Source organism: Canis lupus, chromosome 16, assembly GCF_048164855.1.
Source record: "Canis lupus baileyi chromosome 16, mCanLup2.hap1, whole genome shotgun sequence".
Lineage (NCBI taxonomy): Eukaryota > Metazoa > Chordata > Mammalia > Carnivora > Canidae > Canis > Canis lupus.
The window spans coordinates 4,451,939-4,472,701 of NC_132853.1; the positions used below are offsets into that span (position 1 = coordinate 4,451,939).

Sequence of the window (20,763 nt, forward strand, 5' to 3'; positions counted from 1 at the left end):
CCCCCGCCCGCCGCCGCCGCCGCCGCCGCCGCCTCCGCCTCCTCCCCGCGGCTCCGTCTGCCGCCGCCGCCGCCGCCGCAGCCCGGCTCCGGGGCTGACAAGCAGGTGACAGAGGAGCCGGCGCGCGTGGCTGCGAGTGCCCGGGAGAGCGCGGCGCGGACTGCAGCGCCCCGGCCCGCCCCACGACGCCGGGGCCCGGGGCCGGCGCGCCCGCGCTCCACGCTAGCCGGGGGCGGCCGGCGGCCCCTGCCGCAGCCCCAGCCCCAGCCCCAGCCCCAGCCCCAGCCCCAACCCCGCGGGGGCCGCGCCTCCCCGGCTCCTGGGCGGCGCGCGGGCGGGCGAGCACCCTGGCCGGCGGGGCCCGCGGCGCGCCCCGCGTCCCATGGATATAGCAACAGGTCCCGAGTCGCTGGAGAGGTGCTTCCCCCGTGGGCAGACGGACTGCGCCAAGATGCTGGACGGCATCAAGATGGAGGAGCACGCCCTGCGCCCCGGGCCCGCCACTCTGGGGGTGCTGCTGGGTGAGTGAGGCATCAGAACGCCCGAGTGGTCACGGGCAGGGGACAGGGGCACGCTCCCGAGATGGACGCGGGGGTCCGGACCAACGGAATAAGGAGACGGTTTGCAGGACATGGGGGTGCGGGGGACACAGAACAGACTCCTGCAGTGAGGCACCCCTAAACAGGCTTGGTGAGGAGGCAGAGGTTGGCAGGGACAGCTCCAGCGGCCACCCACCATCCTCCCTGGGCCTTGGTGCTAGAGCTGCCACTCCCGAGGGGGTAGGAGGCGGGCGGCAGGAGTGATGGAGGACTCAAGTGGTCACCTTAGCAAGCTTGGGAGTGCTGCCAGGTCACTTGGTGGGGGGAGCTTCTAAGAGAAAAATGTCCCCTGGGCCACCCCAACTACAGGTTTTGGGGAGATTGGGGACAGAAGTCCACGAACGCCACCGTGGGGCGTGTCAGCCAGCAAGCGCCCCAGCCTCACCTCGCCCGTCTTGGTCCCAGCCGGCTACTGCACGCCGAGCGGGCTCTCCTACGTAGTCACACCGAGCGCTGATCTCCGGAGAAAGGGAGAGTGCAGCGCCGGGCCAAGGCTCCAGACCTGTGGCCTCCCCACGCCCAGGCTCCCTGGCCCGAGCCCGGGTGCGGCGACCGGTGGAGCGCAGGCGGCGGATGGCGCTCCCGGGTTGCCCTCGCCTCTGGGGCCCGGGCTGCAGGAACGGAGCGGCCGGGACGCCGGGGCCAGGCTGGTCGGCGCTGACCGCTCCACTCTCGCCCTGTGCGCTGCAGGCTCCGACTGCCCGCATCCCGCCGTGTGCGAGGGCTGCCAGCGGCCCATCTCTGACCGCTTCCTGATGCGAGTCAACGAGTCCTCCTGGCACGAGGAGTGTTTGCAGTGCGCTGCGTGTCAGCAAGCCCTCACCACCAGCTGCTACTTCCGGGATCGGAAACTGTACTGCAAACAAGACTACCAACAGTAAGCGCCTCTCGTCCTCCTCCTTCCCTGCCGCCGCCCGGCACTCGAGCCCGGCCATCCCCACGGCCTGGCCAGGCCCGTGGCCGCCCAACTGCCGGCTCTGAGCGCCGCCGGGCCCATCAGCTCTGAGGGCTGTGCGGGCTGCGCGACTCTCGGCAGGGACGAACCATCCCCAGCCTGGCTGCCACTAGTGGGGTGGCCAGGAGCCTCTGGCGGTCTCTAGTTGCCATCTTTTGTCAGGAAACTTGCATTGGTTGGGGTACAGGAGAAGGCCCTCGGCCAACTAGGAGTTACCAGTTCCTCTGTCCAGGGACAGGGCCTGACCTCACTGAGGCCTAAATTGGGGACCAAGAATTGATTCCCAAATGAAAACTGTTTTAGGGAGCCAGGCTCTGGCGGTGTGCTTCCCCAAAGTAGGGTTTTATGGAGGTTTGGGGTTTCTGGAGCAAGGAAGTAGAGTTGGCTGGGGGGGTGCTGCACTACTTGAGCAGGTCAGGATGCCCCCCTCCTGCCATGCTCCCTGTCGTACTTTCAGTCCCCGCCAGAAAACAAGTGTCCATTCTCTGCAAACCGTTCCATGCGGGAATTTTGCGCTTGCAGTTTTTGCTGGCTGGAGGAGCTGTCTAGGAAGAGGACCTCAAGAGGTGGCAAACCACAATTTGGGGCTCCTGGGGGCAGGGGGTGAAGAACTGCCCAAGTCAGCCTTCCCTAGCAGGCCCTCTTTCTTGCATAGTGTTTGTGTTGGAGAGGGGTTAACTTGCTCTGCCCTGGCGTAGCCTAAGTAAGCCTCCGGGTTGAGTTCAGACACTATGGGTTGAGCCCTATCTGCTGACTTGTTTTTAGCTGAGACTATGCATTTGTCTGGCAAGGTGCTGGGACAGATGAGAGCAAACCCTCTGGGTTTTGTGCCTGGCAGTGTGATTGGGAGGGAGGCAGAGGAGCAATAGCAGGAGGAAGGGTGTGGGGACCCCAGGAAGGCATTGTGGAGACAAGTGGGTACATTCAAAAACTTTCGAGTGAGGCCCAAAAGACCCTTTTATATGGGACTTAGAATGAGTAGGTTCTCAGGCGGTTCGGGGCTCAGAGGGAGCTGTGTGTGCCCAAGTCTCCAGGAAAAGGTTGGGCTGCCAGTGCCTGGTGATGATTGCAGCCTACCTGTGCAGGCCCTGATGGGAAGTGGAGTAGCTGGGATGCCCCATCTCCATCTCTCTAGCTGCTTGGCTGAGGCCTAGAAATAGTGAGGCTGTAGGCTAGAGCCCTGGAGAGAGTATTACGTTCTATTCTGAAGGGTTCTGGCTGAGCCCCACAAAAGCACCAAATTTGGCTGTGCTCCCCCCTGGTCTGGAGGTCCGATAGGACCTGCTCTTTGCACCTTGCTCTTCGTGCCCACTGGGAACTCTGCGGGCAGGAATTGGAGTACATTTCAGAGTCAGTTCTTTTGTTGATCCCAGAGTCTTGCTGAAGCTTCTCCCTCTGTCTGGTTCACCCCAAATTAGGCACACTGCTGTTGGTAGGGTTTTGTGCTGTGCTCTGGACAGATATGATTCTAGGTCTAGGACAAAGTGTGGCCGCCAGTCAGTTCGGCCAAAGGCAGGCGTAGAGCAGCACAAATAAAATGGGGAAAGTAGTTTGGGGTAGATGTGGTTGGGGGCTCTGGTCTGGCCAAGGGGCAGGGCTCACCAACTTCCAGCCCACCCACGTCCTGCCCTCCTGCACCTCTGCCTGCCTGACCCTTAGATCAGCTCTGGCAGTGCCACTTCCAACTTAGCCACCGGCCTGGATGACTCAACATGTGGGGGCAGGAGGCCCAGGAAACTGGAAATGGGCCTCCAAGTCATTTGGAGATTGGCAGATTTTTGAAAAAAAAATTTTTTTTTTTTTTTACATATTGGAGGGACCCTTTCCAATATCTTGTACGTATCTGCCAGGTCTCTTCTCCTATCTCTCAGTCCTTTATGGAGCTTCTGTTTAAAACAAGGAGAGGATGCTCCCTGGTCCTTCGGAGCTCAGAACTGTAGTCACAAAATTTGAGCTGGGTATTTCCTTACAGCAGAGCGGCCAACCCCCTAATTTTACAAAACAATTAAACATTTGCGTTGGCTTTGTTGAAAGCATATTTGTTTAAAAGAAAGAAAAAAGAAAAGAAAAAAGGCGCCTGAGAGCTTGATGCTTCACTGCAGTTGGGATGTGTTTGCCCGTGAATTTTGGCGCTGGGCAAATCTCAGGTTCTGAGTTCTGGGTCGAGGTCCTGCAAGGCAGCAGCCTCCAGGCGGGCATTATTCACACCTCCGACGGTGCCCTCCTCCTCCCTCGCCCCCTCTTTCTTCCGATAAGGCCAATTAGGTATCTGCACTAGGCCGGCTGAGGGCTGAGGAGGGGTTGTTATCAAGACAATCCTATGGACAAATATCCCCGGTAGGTCTCGCCTCAGCGTTTCTCAGGGAGAGCCAGCGCTGTAAGACAGGCAGAGACTCACTGGGGAGGCGACGTTCTCTGCAAAATAAAAGTGTATTTCACAATTCTTTTTTCTTTGAGGATCGCAGATGCATATTTATTGCATCTGTGCATAAATGCTTTTCAGACAAGAATCCAGGCAAGTGGGCACAGAAACGTGCCTTCTTGATTTTATAGAGCTTTTGTGTCAATGGTATAGGGAAATTAACAACCTCCCCCCGCCCAAAGGAAAAAAAAAAACTTGAAAAATGTATCCTTGCCCTATGAGGAGCTTGCCGGGCTTGGTCCTTAGAAAGAGGTTGCTTATTTTTATTAAGCGTCTCTTCTTTCGATTTGTTTTAAAGACCCGGGACACCCAGAAGCGCAACGTGATTTTACGCACCATGGGGGTGATTAATTGACGTTCGGGCACATTTAATAGTGTTTGGTAAAATCCAACCACACGTCCTGGACAGGAGAAGCAGAGCGCGGGCCTCGGGATTTGGGCATTTTCACGCGTAACTCGAAAAGTTTACTTTTTCTCCATACGTGTTTTTTGGGACTCCTTTAAAAAAAAAAAAAAATCATCCGATCGTTCTGCGCCCGAGGCCCTGGCCCCTTGACGGCCAGAGCTCCTTCTGGATCTGCAAACCTGGTTAGAAAGCGGGAGGAAACGGGGCCTCCAAATGCGAAATCACGAACACCTCTCTCTCCTTCCTCCACCGGAGAACATATGAAAAGAAAATTGACAACATAATTCCCCCCCCCCCGCCCCGCGCCCCATTTTTTTTTTCTTGGTGGCTTGGCCAAATAGAATTATGTAAGTCTTTTTTCTTGCCGTCTGTCGCTCGTCTGGAAAGCGTTTCTATCCTGAGGAGGTGGCGAATTCCTGGAGGAGGCTCCGGAAGGGGGGAGGGTCGGTGGGAGAGTCCAAAAATCTGTCACAAAATGGAGTCTAATCGCTTGTAAGACAGCTCCCAGGCCTGGCAACCTGGGACCCGTTGGTGTGCAAGTGGGAGCCTGCGTGCCCCAAAGACGCGGCGCTCCTGCTCGGGCCGTGCTCCTGCCGCGGTGCCGTGAGCTGGCGGCGCCCTTGCACCAGCCGGGCCTGCCTGGGCGGCCTCGCCCCGCGGCAAGCAGAGCTGCAGAGCTCCGCTGAGCCCGTGAGGGTCCCCTGGGGCTCGTCTGCCCAGGTAGGATGCGCCCACTCGCAGAAGATGAGGGGGGAGCAGTGAGACTTTGATTGAGTTTCAGGAAAAAAAAAAAAAAAACTGATTCCTGGGGTGATTTTTTTTTTTTTTTTTTTTTGTAAATCTACCCCAGCTGGCTGAGGCTCCAGTGGCCCAACCTGGCTCTTCCCAGCACATTCCTTTCCTTCTTTCCTTGGAAGTGTTTACACCGGGAAAGGCCTTCCAGGGAGGCTCACCTCTCCTCTGAGCGCTCCGGCAGAATAGGGGTGTGGCACCGGGAGAGCAAAGCAGGCTCCAGCCTTTTCTGCCTGCTGTTTCTCCCAGCTTGGAGGGCCTCCCATAGGCCTTACTGCAGGGTGCCAGTTACCAGCAGCACCTTCTCTACCAGCGGGTATCCCAGCTGGCATGGCCCCCATCTGTCTAATCCAGAGCTGCACACATCCCTGCCCACAGCCTGAGCTAGAGGGTCTGTCCTGGAAATGGATTTGCTTGGGAGGAAAAGCCAGTGCTTTGCCTCATAGAAAGGCCTCCATAGTGCTCCCTCTGGGGATTTGAGGGCTGAAGGGCTCTCACTCTGCCAGGCCAAGTCTGAGGACCCTCTGGCTCCTGGGACGGCACCCTCCTTTTAACCCTGGTACATCGGCTGCAGGTAGAAGGGTAAGCAGAGGCCTTCCTGAGGCTGCAGTCATCTGCTGCTGAACGGAGGCATTATTCACAGCTGACTCCTGGCTCACCCTGTATTCCCTAGGCTCTGGGCTAGTGTAGCCTAATTTGTTTGTCGGATTTTTCTTGAGTCGGGGAAGAAGGCTGTGAGGATTTCCTCTGGAGTAGGTGATTGTCAACCCTCAGCTCCCTCCTACCCCATCCATTGGAACCAGGCTTAGGACCACACAGTCCTGGCATCCACCTGAGCCTCTTCTGTAAAATGGGGACATATCCACCTAGGGGAAAGGATTCTAATAAGGATTTGAGATAACATGCCCCAGAGGACCTGGCATCTCGCCTAGCATGTTGTTAATACTCTGGAAATTATTGTTACCAATACCACCAGCAGTATGGCAAAGAATGCCTTATCTCCAAGGAGACACCAAATTGCCCATGGGTTCTGTGTCAGAGAAAGGTACAGCTGGCATGATAGGCTTGACATTAGCTTCTCTGTGCGGGGAAGATGAGGGGTACCCCTGAGAAAATCATTCCCTTTGCCTGAGTGAGGGCACTGTGAGGGCCATGCCTCCTTTAATGAGGAGAAAAACTCTAGGCTCTGAGACAGAGCTGGGTGTACCTCCCAGCCCCACCATTCAGCAGCCATGTGATCTTAGCCAACTGACTACCTGTTTCAGAGCCCCAGATTCTCCATCAGCAAATTAGGGGTGATGATAAAATTTCCCAGGATGGTTGTGAGGATTACACAGGGTACCTGGTGGGGCCTTAATAAATGATCCACAGTCCATGGGATCCAGTATCCTCCTCATTACCTTCAGCTGTGAGAGGCAGAAAAAACCTTCTGATTATATAGGTAAGAATAAATGCCAACTATGCATTATTAGGAAGGGCAGGTAGCAGGATGGGCCTGGTGTTCTGGCCTATTTCTCCTCGGGCTGAGAGAGGGAGTGGAATTGATCCACAGCAAATATCTTAACAACTGGGGAGCAATTGGGATCTTCGGGTTCTGAGAATAGCTTGAAAAAGCTTACTCAATAATATAATTTCTTATTTAGAAAACCCTTTGGGCTTACTGTTTTTGTGACTCAAATGACAAGGGGAAAAAGGCTCAACCCAACACCTATGAGGATGAGTGAGAATCCATTAGGAAAGGGCTGTGGCGGGGGTGGGGGGGGTCGTGTAGAGAGCGAAGGATCTGTATGTTTCTCTAAAAGATAAGGTTGAAAAGGTGGAGAAACACCAGCTCAAGTGGTCAGAAAGATCCTTCAGCCCACAGAGGTTTGTTCTGTCCACGATGGGCTGGCTGTGCTCCCCCAAGGAATTTCCTCTGTCCTGTGGCTATGAGGTTTTTAAAACAGAAAAGGGGAAACAAAAAATCCCAGTCCTACTTTGGCATTAGTTAGGCTGAGAAATGGAGGATACGTTCAATGACATGAGTTATAACTTCCAATTTGTTGGACACCACAATCAGGCCTCAGCTTCAAGGGAGGGAGGAAGAAAGGGATGGTCCACTCATCCACGGAGGAGCTCATATGAGCTGTCAGTCAGCTGGGGCAGGAGGACCCAGGGCCCTTGGCTTTGTGGCTGACCCAGCCCTCTCCAACTCCCAGATTCTGTGCTGATGGCAGCAGAGAGCAAAACCAAAATTATATATATTTATTGCTACTGCAGTCAGAAGTGGGGAGGTGGTGGTAGTGAAGGGAGGGTAAGGCTGAAAACCAGATTTGAAAAAGTTGATTCACGAAAGCAGAGGAAGCAAAGTGGCAGACGTTTGCCATTTCATCGACCGGCTGGTGTTCTCCATTCATGTCATAAATGTCTCCTGTCATTTGAAGCCAAAAGCAACATGATTTGGTTCCCCGGTGGCCTATAGGGTTTTTCTCTTTTTTTGCAGTAAATGTTTATTTGTTAATAATATACTTTAAACAGCCTAGCTTTGACCTCAAGTCTCCCGAAGCATCCATCTTCTCTCAGAAAAATCTTTCAAAGTTTGTGTAATTTTGGGGGGAAGGTGTAACTGACAGGGCAGTGAAGGGTCTGTGTTTGCTTTAACTACCGCTGTGTTGTGGAGTGGTGGGGTATAAGGGGCCACTGTGCTCAGAATGGCAACTTTCTTGGGTTTCAGGCCTGGCTGACAGCACTTCCTCGCTGCCCTTTACCTTTGCTTCGCCTGATCAGAACAAATAAATTTCTGCGTGGGCCCTTCCTTTGTTATTCCCGGGGCAATATTGTATCCATTTCTGTTCAGCTGCTTGACTGGCAGCCACTGGACCTGCCCTGTGGACCCTGGGGCCCCGAAGGGGGGTTGGGGGAGTAGAGGGGTCCCAGGGATATGTGAGTACATTGGGTGGGGTGGGGAGGGGGCTTTGTCTCCGTCCAGAGCCTGGCTCAGACTGGCCTGGACCAAGTGTGCTGGCTGATTGCAGAGCACCTGGCTTGCCCAGCACTTGGTGAACTGCAATCGTGCAGGGGGGTGGGGGGGGGGAGAGTGTTGCTGAAGGAAAAACCTAGTTCCTGGAGTTTGGTTCCAGAAGAAACAAAGATGTTTGCTTCCTGGCCCCTGCTTAAGAGGTTTCCCTGGGAACTGTTAGGTGGTTGCCAGCCGGAGAGGGTTCTGAGGGCTGCCCGGAGCAACAGAGGTGCCCACCGGGGCTGGCAGAAATGAGACCACAGAGCTGCCGGCTAGATGCAAAAAGCTGAGTTAGAATGCTGGAACACAGGACCGCCAGGGGCTCCTCCATTCCCCAGGTGCCTCTGTGGGGTGCTGCAACAGCAGTGACAGGAGAGGAGGTCCAGCAGCCCTGGGTCAGGACAAGCTGGGTGTGACTGCTGTCCTCCCCTTCTCCCACCTCATGCCCTGCTTTCCACCGGGACTCAGTGACTGTTGTCATGTGATTCCTGAATTGCCATAGTTACAGGTCTGGGGGGCGGGTGTGGGCTCCCGCCCAGGCTCAAAGCTGCCCGAGCCTGTGGAGATGGAGAGGACCAAGGTGCTCGGGAAGCCACCTCCTAGGAAGGAACGAACGAACGGAGGGCCTCCTGGGCGGGGCACATTTTCTCCAAGGAAAGAATAAAATTCCAAGTACAGAGCTGAGATGGAGAATGTCCCTGGCCAAGCTTTAGGGGCCTTTAGGGAAAGGCACATAGCTCCTCTTGAGCCTTAGTTTCCTCCTCTGAACTGGGGGTACTAGTTACAGTTTCCCAGGATAAAGTGGATCAATCTCTGAGGATAAAGTGAAACAGACCTAAAGGTGCCTGCCTCCAATGAGCATTCAGTCAATGTATGCTTCCTGCCTGCCTGCCTGGGAAGTGAGCTGGAGACGCCCTGCCTGGCAGGAATGCATTGTCTGCCTTTCATACAGAGCGTGGAGCCTCCTAAACAGGCCTCCTGAAGTGGCCTAGCCCACCCTCCTGCCCCTTGCCCAGGTCTGGAGCCTGTGTTTTGAATTTTTCCCTTGAAAGGGGAATAAGGCAGGTCCCTCGGTTCTTGGAGGCAGGCAGGCAGGCAGCAGCCTGTGAATGGCCCCCCATTATTACTGAGGGACAGAGGTCCTGCTTTTTTATCCAGCCTACTCTTGAGCATGGCCAGGGTAGATTAGATAGGAACTCAAAGGAACAGAGTCCTATTGACCTAGAGGGGCAGGTCACAGTAGTACATCTAGAAAGAAAAGGAATGACATTTCTGGAGTACTGCGATGTCTACTGGCCTTTATTGCTTTGGGTCCCTGTATAGGTGAGAAAACTGAGGTGGAGGAAGTTAGGTAACTTCTCTCAGGCCCAGTTACTATGTAGCAGATTTTTCCCAGGTGGGTCTAACTCCCAAAGCTGATGGGATCCCTAAGTCCTGGAGTTCTGTTCCTCCCAAAGCCCCAGAGTCTGCTCTGGGCAGTTGTGATTCTCCTTAGAGCGCCCAGACTGAAAGGTGAGGGGGGGGGGGCTACTGCCTCAGGGTTGGGAGGGGTGAGGGTGGAGGTCACTGCTGTCTTCGCACCAGAATGTCGGTGTAGGGCCAGCCCTTGCCAGAGAAGGAAAAAGGTTAGAATAACTGCCTTCCCCCTGGCAGTGAGCTTCCTTCACTGCTCGAAGCCCGCGTGCGCGCGGGGCGGCTCTCAGAGGTCTCCACCCGTGCCCTCCAGGCCCACCTCTCGGATGGTCCCTGCTCCTCATTCTTCCTTCCCCCGAGTGGAGCAGCGCGGTGCACAGGCTCCTCGGCTGCGCCACGGGCGCCGGCAGTGGTTGATGAATTTCGGTGTCACCAGGGGTTTAGCCCGGATTTGGGAACCGCGCGCTCTAATACGCGCACACGGTCCTGCCCTTTCTAAAGCGCAGCCCTTTCACCCAGCGGCTGATTTATGAAGGAATCCGATCCCGGGACGGGCCGTGCTGGAGCCGGGAACCGGGGGCCCCGCCGCAACCTTCGGACTCCTTCGTGTTTCGGGGGCCCCTTGGCGGCTCCGGGTGCTCTCTTAGGCTGGACTCAGGGCACCCTGCTGGGTCGGGTCTCCCACGACCCAGGAGGAGCGAGTCCTCTTAGAGTCAATCAAACCTGCCCGAGGGGAGAGAAGCGGGTGGAGAGAGTTCACATTTTCTTTTGGAATGGAGCAAAGACTTCGCCCTCCACAAACCCTCCCACCGACCCCCTAGGGCAGGCCCAAAAGCAGCAGGTTCGGGAGGTTTGTTTATCGAGAGCACAGAAAATTGAAAAAAGAACCTAAGACCTTTCTTCCGCCTGAGAAATGTGCAAAGTCCCTGGGCTCCGTCCGAGAGGAGGCAAGGCGACCCGAACGCAGGGTCCCCGAAGCAGACGCTAGGGCCGACCCCGGCCCCCTCCCTCCTGTGCCCTTGCCGGAGCGCGGCGGGAGGGCAGATTTTTTTCAGATTTGGTTTGTAGGGGGGAAATGTGGTTGTATCAATCCACAAATATTTACTCTTAACAGACTTGTATCTGTGGAGATTTCGAACAAAGACAGTTTAGGGGGATTACAAAAACCCTAAACCCCGTTTTTCTCTCGGACTTGGTGCTTTAAATGCCAATTACAGGCGAGCCATATCCAACAGCAACGGGAGGAGGCGGGCAGGGTCGGGAGGGATTGGGGGGCGAGTCCAGCCATTAAATGTAACTTTTCATTATGGAAAGGATTTCACCGGTTTTATCTTCTAATAAGATTATGTCACGAACACAAGTACCTAGGATGGTGCTGAGTGACAGGGCTCTGTCGTTTAATCAGAGACTGTGCCGCTCTGACCGCGGGGCCCTTTGTCCGTCGGACTGAACGACGGAAACTTGCCGTCCTAATCCCCTTATTCATGTCAAGCAGAGAAAAGAAGCGGAGCACCTTACAACCGTGTCCCCTCCACCCCTTCCGAGGGCGGCGGGAGGAGGGGAGCTCCGGCCCTGTCACCCCCCCCCTCCCCGGGGCGACTTTCGTTTCCGAGGGCGCTTGGGTCTCCTGAGCCCGCCAAGCGTTGCAGCGGGGATGGGGGAAGGGGTTGCTTTTCGGGAGCCTCAATTGTCAGCTTCTGGAAAATGGGGGCAACGGCGTCACAGCCAGAGGATGCCAGTTGGGAGAGGGAGTGGACTTTTTGCCTCCACCGACTGAAAGCACCGGCCGCTCTGTCCCCTCTTCCCAGGAAAGGTGGCGCTGGGGGGTGCACACCCACCATCCCCATGAAAGCGGGATTGACCAGAAGGGAGAGGCCGAATGGAGATGCCAGGCTGGGGTCCTGCGCGGGGCAGATTTCGTTGGATCCCTGGGACTGATGTGGCGACGCTCGTACTCCTGCGAGTCTCCGGGCTTGACCATTCCCGGCTGCTCGCGCAGCCCCTTTCTTCTGAGGGCGAATTCCTTTGTTCGACCCCCGCGGAAACCCGCTTCTCCGCCGGGCCCTGGCGCCTTTATTCTCGCCACCGCTGCTTCCACGCCCCGGTCCCACCGAGCGAGCGCAGCTCCGACCGGCGGCCGCCCGGGCCCCTTCCCCCGGCCGCGTAGACCCAGCTGGGTCTGCCGACCGGCCCCTCGACGTGGCCGCCGCCTGCCCCAGCCCGGGCTGCTTTCTCCGACAACTGGAACTGCAGCGCGCACAGCGGGCACCGCCGGCGCGGACTTTAGCCACCGGCGTCCACCTCCCAGCCCAGTCGGAAGCGGCGGGCGTCGGAGAAACGGCTGGGCGCGGTTCCGGGTCGCTGCACCGGCTGAAAAAACCAAAAGCAAAACCAACACCCAGCAAATGAAACCTGCGCGCCCCCAGGCCTCCACTCGGCACCTCTCCCGAGGACCCAGGCCGGCTACCTCCTGGCCAGTTTCTAGGGTCTCACTCCCAAGGCCTCAGAGTCAGTGGAGTGGGAGAGGAGACTTTGGAGGAATTTGTCTCTAGTGTACCCCGCTCTTTAGCCTCCTTTTAAAGCTCTGTCTGTGCTCTGGGGCAGCCTCCCAGGGACCCCAGTGCGTCCTGGGAGCTCTCTGGAGATGCCTGACTGCTCAGTCTCCTCCCTCCCGAGCCCAGGCTCCAGTGCGGGGAGGATGGGGCTGAGAGCTGGGTGTCACCTCGTAAAAGCGACAGGCAAAGGCTGTTTTATGGGGAGGGAGAAGGGGCAGGAAGTGATGCTTCCATCTCTGGCCCCACAGGGATGGAGAGCCACGATGGGCAGGGGACTATCTGGGCAGGGGACCAGGGGGACAGGGCAGGGTCAGAGACAGTTGGGTCCGTGACCATTAACCTCGGGAAGGACCAGCAGACCTGGGAGCTGGGAGCTCACCTCCCGCGGGTTCCCTCCCAGAGCCTCTCTGCAATCCCCAGCTCAGCCAACAGCTCCGGCCCTTCCTCCCAAGCTGGGGCGGGGGAGAGACTTTCTCCCTCGAAACACTTGATACCAACTTTGGTTTTTTGGCAAGAAAAATAAGCCTTGTTTGGAAAGGGGAGGGGGGTGCCCGAGTGAACGAGGGAAGGAGTGAGCCGGCGGCAGAGCAAACTTTGCGGATTAGGTTTCAGCGCCTCCGCCCCACCCCCAGCCCCGCGGCAGTGATTTGTGTGCGGGGGTCTGTGACCCTACGAGGCATCAAACGGCCCGCGGGAACCGGCCGAGTTCAGAGGGACAGTGGGCAGAGGGGCGGCCTAAGACAACGCAGATGGTTCATATCAGCCCGGCTTGGCCAAGCCCTGGGCCCACCAGCCTGGGCTGCTCAGCAGGGAAGAGGTCTGGGGTATTCCGGGGAGACCAGTGCCTGAGCGGTAAGAGGGGGCCAGAAATGCGTGGGTCAATGCCCAGTCCATCCCAGCTGAAAGGAGACAGGGGGCTGGTGACAGAGTTCTTCCCCAAAGTGGTCCTGACCACATCCAGATTAGGAGAAGCCTGACCCTCCTTGTCTCCCCAGAGGAGCCTCCGGTCCAGAAGGGAGACCCTCCAGCCTGTGCCAAGTGGCCAGAGTTTACCCCACCCCTGCCCTGGAGGAAGCCGAGGCTCATCCAGGTCACGGTACCCCTCCCCCAGGGACCCTCTAGTGGCCCTTTTCTTCTCAGGGAGGTACCCTGCCCTCAGCCTGCCTGCTGTGATGGGTTTGGAGGCCCTCACCTCCTTCTGACATACATTCATGTATTCATTCATTTGTTGATTCGTTCGTTCATTCATTCATTCATTCATTCATTCTACCACAGTCGTAAAACGTCCTTCCCCTTTCTGTCCACTTGAGCCCTTCTACCTGGCCTGGGCTAACTGTGAGGAACTCCTTCTTTCTCGCTCCTAACCACCCCCCCCCCACCCCCGCCCAAAGCTAAGAAGTAGACTCATTCATACCTTAATCCAGAGCTTTGCTTTGGGGGCAGTGGGTCCTGCTTGGTTGGGCTGGCAGGTGCTCTTGCCTCAGAGATTGCTGACCCGTCTCCCCAGAGCTGGAGTTTGGCTGATTGTCAACAACAACAGGCCCAGGCTTCCTTGCCCTATTTCCAGGGCCTGGCTTTCTCTGCGGCCTCCAAGAACCCTCTTCAGTGACCACAGAGGGTGTGCCAGAGTGATACCCACCACCCAGGCCTTGGGGTGCTTTAGCAGGTCCCAGCTGAAGAGCTTTTCAGGCTCCCTGTAGAAATAGGAAAACTGAGGCCCAGGTGTGGCTAGTTAGTATTTGCCCTAAAACTCACTCAGTTGTAGCAGAATGGAGACAGGAACTCCAGTCTACCCACTGCCAAGTTAGGGGTCTGTGTGGCAACTACACAATTCTTTCTAGAACCCGCTCCCAGACTCTGGCTTTAGCACTGGCTTACTCTTTTCTCCTGAGGCTGAGGTCACTGGGAGGAGAAGGTCCTTCAATCCTGGTTCCTGAGGAGGGTAACAGGCAGGTCTCCATGATGGAATGAGTTTGAGAACTTTCCAGATAGCATGGAACCATGCACAATTTGGCAATTTTATCTTCTAAATTGAGACATTGAAGGACAAGAACCAGGTGACCATATCGCACCTTCCTTTGTCCTTCTAGTATCTGACTCCCCAGACACCGTGGGCTTGGCCCTTCCTCTGTACAGTGGGTCACGGGGAGGCCAGGGCCACAGAGGGCCAAGGGACTGCCGGAACCTCTCCGGGTTCCGTCTCCCAGGGTCCCTGCCTCAGGGGAGCAGCCGGCTGGGTCATCTGTACACGGAAGACACATCTGTACTCCACATGTTGGCGGCCAAGCAGAGGACACGTGGTTTGGGATGTGTTATCTTAATCATATTTATTAGCCAATCCTGAAATTAAAAAAAAAAAAAGTTTGGTATTCACATTGGGAAAAGATCCCCAAATCTACACGGCGACAGATCGGCAGAGGCCGCCGGCAACAGCCAGGTTTCTTTCAGCTGGGATCAGGATGCAACTTTGGAAGTTCTTTGGGTTGTTCTAGTGCGATGGAATCTCTGTGCTGTGAAACAACACTTACTGCTTTCATTTTCCCAAGCAGAGATCTGAAGCAAAATTAATTACCCCGCCTTGACTGATAGTTGTTCTGTTGGAGTATGGTTCTAATCCTTATTAACATTCTCTAAAGTCAGGCATGAAATATGACTTTTACACCACACTCTTTGGCATATGTTTTTCTTTTCCAGGATATTTTTCAGACTATCTCCAAGCCTCACTGCTGTTCATTATTTTTGCCATAGGTCTAAAGTTGCCAGCCCCAAAACCAGTCCCGCACAGAGAGCACAGCCAAGGGGGTGGGAGTGGGAGCGACATCTCTGCTCACGATGCAAATTGCTTCTGATTATTGAGCTTTGAATGTTTTCCTCCATCATGTTTTTATTAAAAACTCCAGCATATTTACGCTTGATGGTGTCTTCAGTTAAGTTAAAAAAAAAAAAAGTAGGGGGTTCCCCTTTCTATAGCAGTATGTAAAGAAAATAGTTGTTATGACCACAGAATTATCGTCCAAAGCTGGTTCTAGTAAAGCTGGCCCTGCTTTGACAAGCCCAGCAGGCTGGGAGCTTTTTTCTGAGTGTTCCAGCTGCTGGGGAAACAGACCAGAGAGCAAGCCCACAGAAACCTCCGTTCTGCAGGGTACTCGCCGCCTTGCAGGAGCTAACACTTCCCAAGTTTCTGAGCTGCAGAAGCCTACCACCGCTCTCCCCCCGCCCCCAAGGCTGCAGGGGGCTTGCTGATGGGCAGGCCCCGCCCAGGGAGCACACAACAGCAGCAGCCACAATAAGAATCATAGCGGTTGCTTGAGTGCTCATGGTTTGTCCAGGCACTGCTCTAAGCATTTCACAGTTTTTAAAGATTCTGTGACGGTGTTGTGATCATTTACAGATGAGAGATGAGATGACTGAAGCACTGAGAGGCTGAGTAACTTGCCCAAGGTCACACAGCTAGTGAGCAGAACTGGGATTGGAGCCCAGGCATTACGTCCAGAGAAAACTTTCAGCGATCCTTTGGGAGGGCAGAATCTGGCCCCTGGATGGTTTGGCGTCCTGTGGTGGCCAGGCACCAGAGCTCAATGCTATTTGTTGAATGAATGCCTCATAATTAATGGCCAGTGCTTATTATACACTACCTCTGGATTTGATGGGAATTAGCTCATTGAGTCTTCTCACTGCCCTGGGGCAGGAGTTCTTATTATCATTTCCCATTCTGCAATATTGGAGCTTGACCTGAGAGGTGCCATGATTTCCCCAAGGTCACACAGCTTAAGGAAGCAATGATAAGCTACCATCTACTGGTCACACATCATGTCTAAGCTCAGGGCTAAGCCCTTGGCACCCCAGACCTCAGTGAGAGTGCCTAAAAGAATCATTGTTTACCCAGGTTTCCAGGTGATAGGACTGGGGCTCAGAGGGGTAAGGCCATACACCCAGGATCACACAGCCAGTGGGGAGCTGCACCAGCATGCCGCTATCATCTGCGGATAGTGAAGATTTGTCCTCGTGACCACTTCTCAGCCTGGAGGGTGGATGGGAGTGAGGGTTTTGAGGGGAGCACCTGGACTGTGCACCTTCTGGGTGGGTCTCACTCGGGCTGAATGATGATCCTGGCAGGACGTGGACATATTTTGGCATTGAGGAGTTGGGTGTGTCTGTGGCTACTTGGCATGAGGCATCCCGCTCCTAGCTCTGTTTTACAGATGGGGGGGAAACCAAAGCACAGAGAACTTAAATGACTTGCCCTGGGTCACACAACCAGGGAACAGCTGATGGGAATCACACTCAGGTGTTACTGCTTCGGGCTATTGTTTCTCAGAAGACTGAGTCATCATCTTTATCGTCCGCATTGTCAGCATCATGCATGACCATCCCTGAGTGCCTCCTGAGTGCTTTGCAAATATGCAGAGTGACAGCAGGGAAGTTCAGAGAGACAAGGCGATTTTCCCAGGATCACATTGCAAGGTAGAGCTGCTGGTGTGTGTCCTGCTCTGAAGAGGGCACAGGGAAACAGGCCCAACCCACGGATGGGAGTTCACCAGCCCTCACAGGGCCACCTTTACCCCTGCCCTGCGGGTACAGCAGCTCAGGGCAGGCACTGTCTGCCCTTTGAAGGGGACAGCCCTGAGTATGTCACTTTGAACTGCAAAGGGGCCTGTGGTGAGGGCTTGGCCCCCTCCCACAGGCCCCCGCCTGCCTACCCCTCCAGGTCTGGTTCCAGTCGGCAGGCCTGGAGCCGGAGGGGCGGGCAGGGCAGCGGCACCCCTGTGGGATGTCAGCCTGATAAGTGAGCAGCGGCAGAGCCCTGAAGGAGGACGGAGCTGGCCGCCCACTGGCCCGGCCATCCCACGTGGCAAGAGTTCAAGCCAGTCACCGGAGTGCCAGCCTCCCACAGACATGCCCTTGTGGCTGCGGAGAAACATCTCCCTGAATGTCAAAGATTTAAATTAAAATAACAGTAATGATAGTAATAACTGAGAACTCGTAAAAGGAAACATCTTGCCCTGGAGCACAGGGAGTATCATGGAACCGAGCATGTGCTCCACTTGGTGAGTGCTCATGGCACGAGGTAATGAGGTCTGTTAGGTAAGAGACTGGTACATCTGGGCAGCTGGGGAGCTTTTAGTTGCTCAACCAGGGTTCTGGCTGAGTGGGGCTAGGATGGGGTAGCCCCTGGGTGAAGTGAGTGGGGTGAAGGGACACAGTTAAGCAGAAATCAGGCCAGCTCAGTCCCCACGCTTGGGTATGTTGACCTCTTCTATTTTGTGACCCTAGAACTTATTCTTTGCGGGACCAGAAACTTAGTTCTTAGCCAGGCAGACAGAGAAAAGATGCCTCCAGTGCTTTGGAAACTCGGGGTCCAGAGTTTGATCTAGCTTTGCCACTGACTGGCTGTGTGGCCTTGGATTGGATGCTTTACCTCTCTGTGCTGCAGTTCTCTCACAGTCTGCTGAGGACCAACACCTGCCTCAGAGCAACGATGAGATTTAAAAGAGAAAGTAGAGGCAGTGTCTTCAGATTAGGTGTGTGGTTCTTGCTAATATTGTTCCTGATGCTCCCATTATCCTTTTGTGGGCCTGAGCAGGTGTCTGGCTTTGGTTGTATGTGCCAGGCAGTATCTTTGCTAGGGTTCCCTGTGTGCACCATGCCTTGGCTAGAACAGGGCATGATACCTAATAGGTGCTCCATTTATATTGAAAGAAAAATATGGAGAAGTGCTCAGGAGCTCAACTGTCATGGCTGGACACTAGGCCCCTTTCTAACTGGGCAACCCTTAGCAAGTTCCTCAACCTCTCTGAGCCTCTGCTCCCACATGGAGATACTCCAAGAACCTGGTTGCGAGGGTTGTCCTGAGGATTGGACGAAACAGTGGGTGTCAGGAACCATACTGGTCCTTGTGAACTGTTTTTGTTAGTGGGAAGGGCTGTGGGCAGGGGTCTGGTTAATAACACGTGATAGCAAGAGTCTATGCTGGGTTACCTGAGGCAGGTGCCTGTGAGATGGGAGGCAGGAACTGAGAGGATCTGGGGAGGGCAGTCCAGGTAGGGGCATAGGAAGCTGGAATATTAGGGGTTAAACTGGTGGGCTGGGACAGTGAGTCGGCTGGAGAGGCTGCCTAGGGGCTGCTGGGATGCAGGGCTAGAGAGGCGGGGCAGGGGCCAGTAGCTATGCAACAGGGGTTTGGCTTTTATCCTGTGGGCAGAAGGGAGCCATTGAAGATTATTGTACAGGTGGGTGACAGGATGGGAGAGGCACTTTATGGAGCTGATATTGGCAGCACATGCGTGAGATTGGGGACTGAAGACTGGCATGGGGGCGCTGCTGCCTCATCGGAGGTGAGGGCTGTAGAGTGGCTGGAGAAGGAATGGGTTCAGGCAAAGTTAGGAGGCAGTTCCGAGGGTTGAGGGGTGGGGATGGGGGGCAGAGAGACCTGGGGCGTGGAGCTGGTATGACTGGAAGCCCCAGGTCCTGGGTGGCCTGGCTAAGGCCTTGGGGTCCTGAGCTCTCTGGGCTTGTCCCAGCAAGGGTGACCCACTTGTCTGGATTGTTGACAGGCCAGGTTTCATGGGCAAGTGACCTATGCTGGCCCACAGGACCTCATACTCAGAAGGGGCCTGTGCTGGGTTTAATGCGCTGCTGTTGCCCTCTTGAAATTCTTTTTTTTTTTTTTTTTAAGATTTTATTTATTTATGAGAGACAGAGAGAGAGGCAGAGACACAGGCAGAGGGAGAAGCAAGCTCCATTCAGGGAGCCTGATGTGGGACTCAATCCCCAGACTCCAGGATCACACCCTAGGCTGAAGGCAGGCACTAAACCACTGAGCCACCCAGGGATCCCCCCTCTTGAAATTCTTAATACAATATGAACAAGTACCCTGCGTTTTCATTTTGTCCTGGGCCCTTCAAATCATGTAGCCAGCCCCAGACCCCGAGTCTCTAAAATGGAGGGAGGCCAAGGTGTCTGAAGCTGGAACCAGGCCTGCTGGGATTAAGGAGACCTCCTCACTCTACCATTGACCTGAGGCTTGTCCTCAAATGGCTTCTCCCTCTTGGCTCTCAGCTTGGCCTTCCAGGCCTTCCTTAGGCCCTGTGCCCTTATCCTCTGCTCAGCCAGCAGCTCACCTGCTTTTCCCCACACATTCAGACACTTGTCAGTATCTGGGTCTTACTCATGCTGTGGCAGTTGTGCAGGATATATTTGCTGGCCTCCATCATCCTCCTTCTTCTTCTGGAACAGTCTTCCTCCTCTGAAGCTTGGCATAAAAATCATTAGCTTCATGAAATCCCACTGGGTGGGATCTGTCTTGCAGTGCTTGTTAAACATGCAGATTCCTCCCGCACCTCCCAGCCTGGGTCTGTCTTGCAGTGCTTGTTAAACATGCAGATTCCTAGCTCTGTGCAAGGACTCAGACTCTCAGGGTGAAGCCTGTGAATCCTCATTCCTAGCTGCCCCCCTCCAGGGATATCTGTGTACATGGAGTTGTGAGCACTCCTGCCCAGGATACACCCAGGACAGGTACATGGCCTTATACTTGGTAGGTGCTCAGCATGCATGTACTGAATGAACAAATGAGCTGTGGCCATCTGTCTGTCATGGTGCATGCAGCCTCCCCACAACGTGGCAGACTGCCTGGCATGGAGTGACATTGGTGAATGGGTAACTGGATGGATGGCAGGATCGCAGCACGTGTGGACTCTGGCTAGGCCAGGGTTCTTCTCTCCCTGAAACCCCAGGATGTAAGGGTCAGGCTGCTTACAGTGGGGACCAGAATGGGGGGTGGGGGGCAAAATTAGTACCCTCTGGGAGGCAGGAAGTGAGCCAACGTTGTGGGGGTACAGCAGCACATCCTCTCTCCTGCTCTCTCTCTCCCTTTGCTCCTAAAGGGCTGTCTGCTCCAAATGTGGTTCTCCCTGCATACAATTATAACAGCACAATGGAAGTAAAGGGTTTTATTTATTTTTACTTATTTTTTATTTTTTATTTTCTTATACTGTGTAGGCACTGAGTTAAGGACTTGAGTTATCCCCTTAAGCCCATGTAAGTCTGCGAGGCAGGGTCTGTTATCATCCCATTTCAGAGATGTGGAAACCGAGGCACAGAAAGGGGAAGTCAGCTGTCCAAGGTCACATAGCTTAGCTCAACCAGTCCACCAGGTGGCCTCTGAGATGCTTATCGTTCTACAGCTCCTGCTCAGAAGGCCTCAGGTAAGTGTTCAATATGCGCTGAAGGCAGGGAAGGAGGGAAGAAGGAAGCCCAGCCCAGCAACCAGAAGGACCCCTGCTCCAAGCCAGGCCAACAGGCCAAGGTGAGCAGGATTGTTCCAGCCATGTATTCTTAGGGATGACGAGCAGGCAGGGGACCTCAGAGGAGAAGCTGCTGACCCTGCCAGAATGGGCTGAGAAGGGGCATCCAGAAAGCTCCGCGGTGGAGACCAGAAATGCCTCTTTGCCCAGTAGTGATGGAGCTGTTTAGAATCCTAGATGGGCTCATCTCCAAAGGTGGCATTCCAGAGTTAGGTATGGAGCCCCCTCCATGTCAGGCCTGTGTGGGCATTAGGGAGGCCTGGGGAACAAGACGGATGCAGGCCTTGCCTTGGGGAGCTCATGATGAAGGGCGCAGGCCA

At 55.1% G+C, this 20,763-nt stretch overlaps 1 protein-coding gene across 2 annotated transcripts in view; it reads left to right on the forward strand.

Moving 5' to 3' along the window:
• The first annotated feature begins 354 nt into the window (after positions 1-354).
• LMX1B (LIM homeobox transcription factor 1 beta) overlaps positions 355-20,763 on the forward strand; it is an 83,213-nt gene continuing 62,804 nt past the window's right edge. Inside the window, exons 1-2 of one of the 2 annotated variants that reach the window (XM_072777956.1) lie at positions 355-521; positions 1,290-1,476. In XM_072777956.1, coding sequence (XP_072634057.1) covers positions 383-521; positions 1,290-1,476 — 326 coding nt within the window. In that variant the 5' untranslated portion in view covers positions 355-382. The remainder of the gene's footprint in view (positions 522-1,289; positions 1,477-20,763) is intronic. The other variant, XM_072777957.1, reaches the window with a different exon arrangement.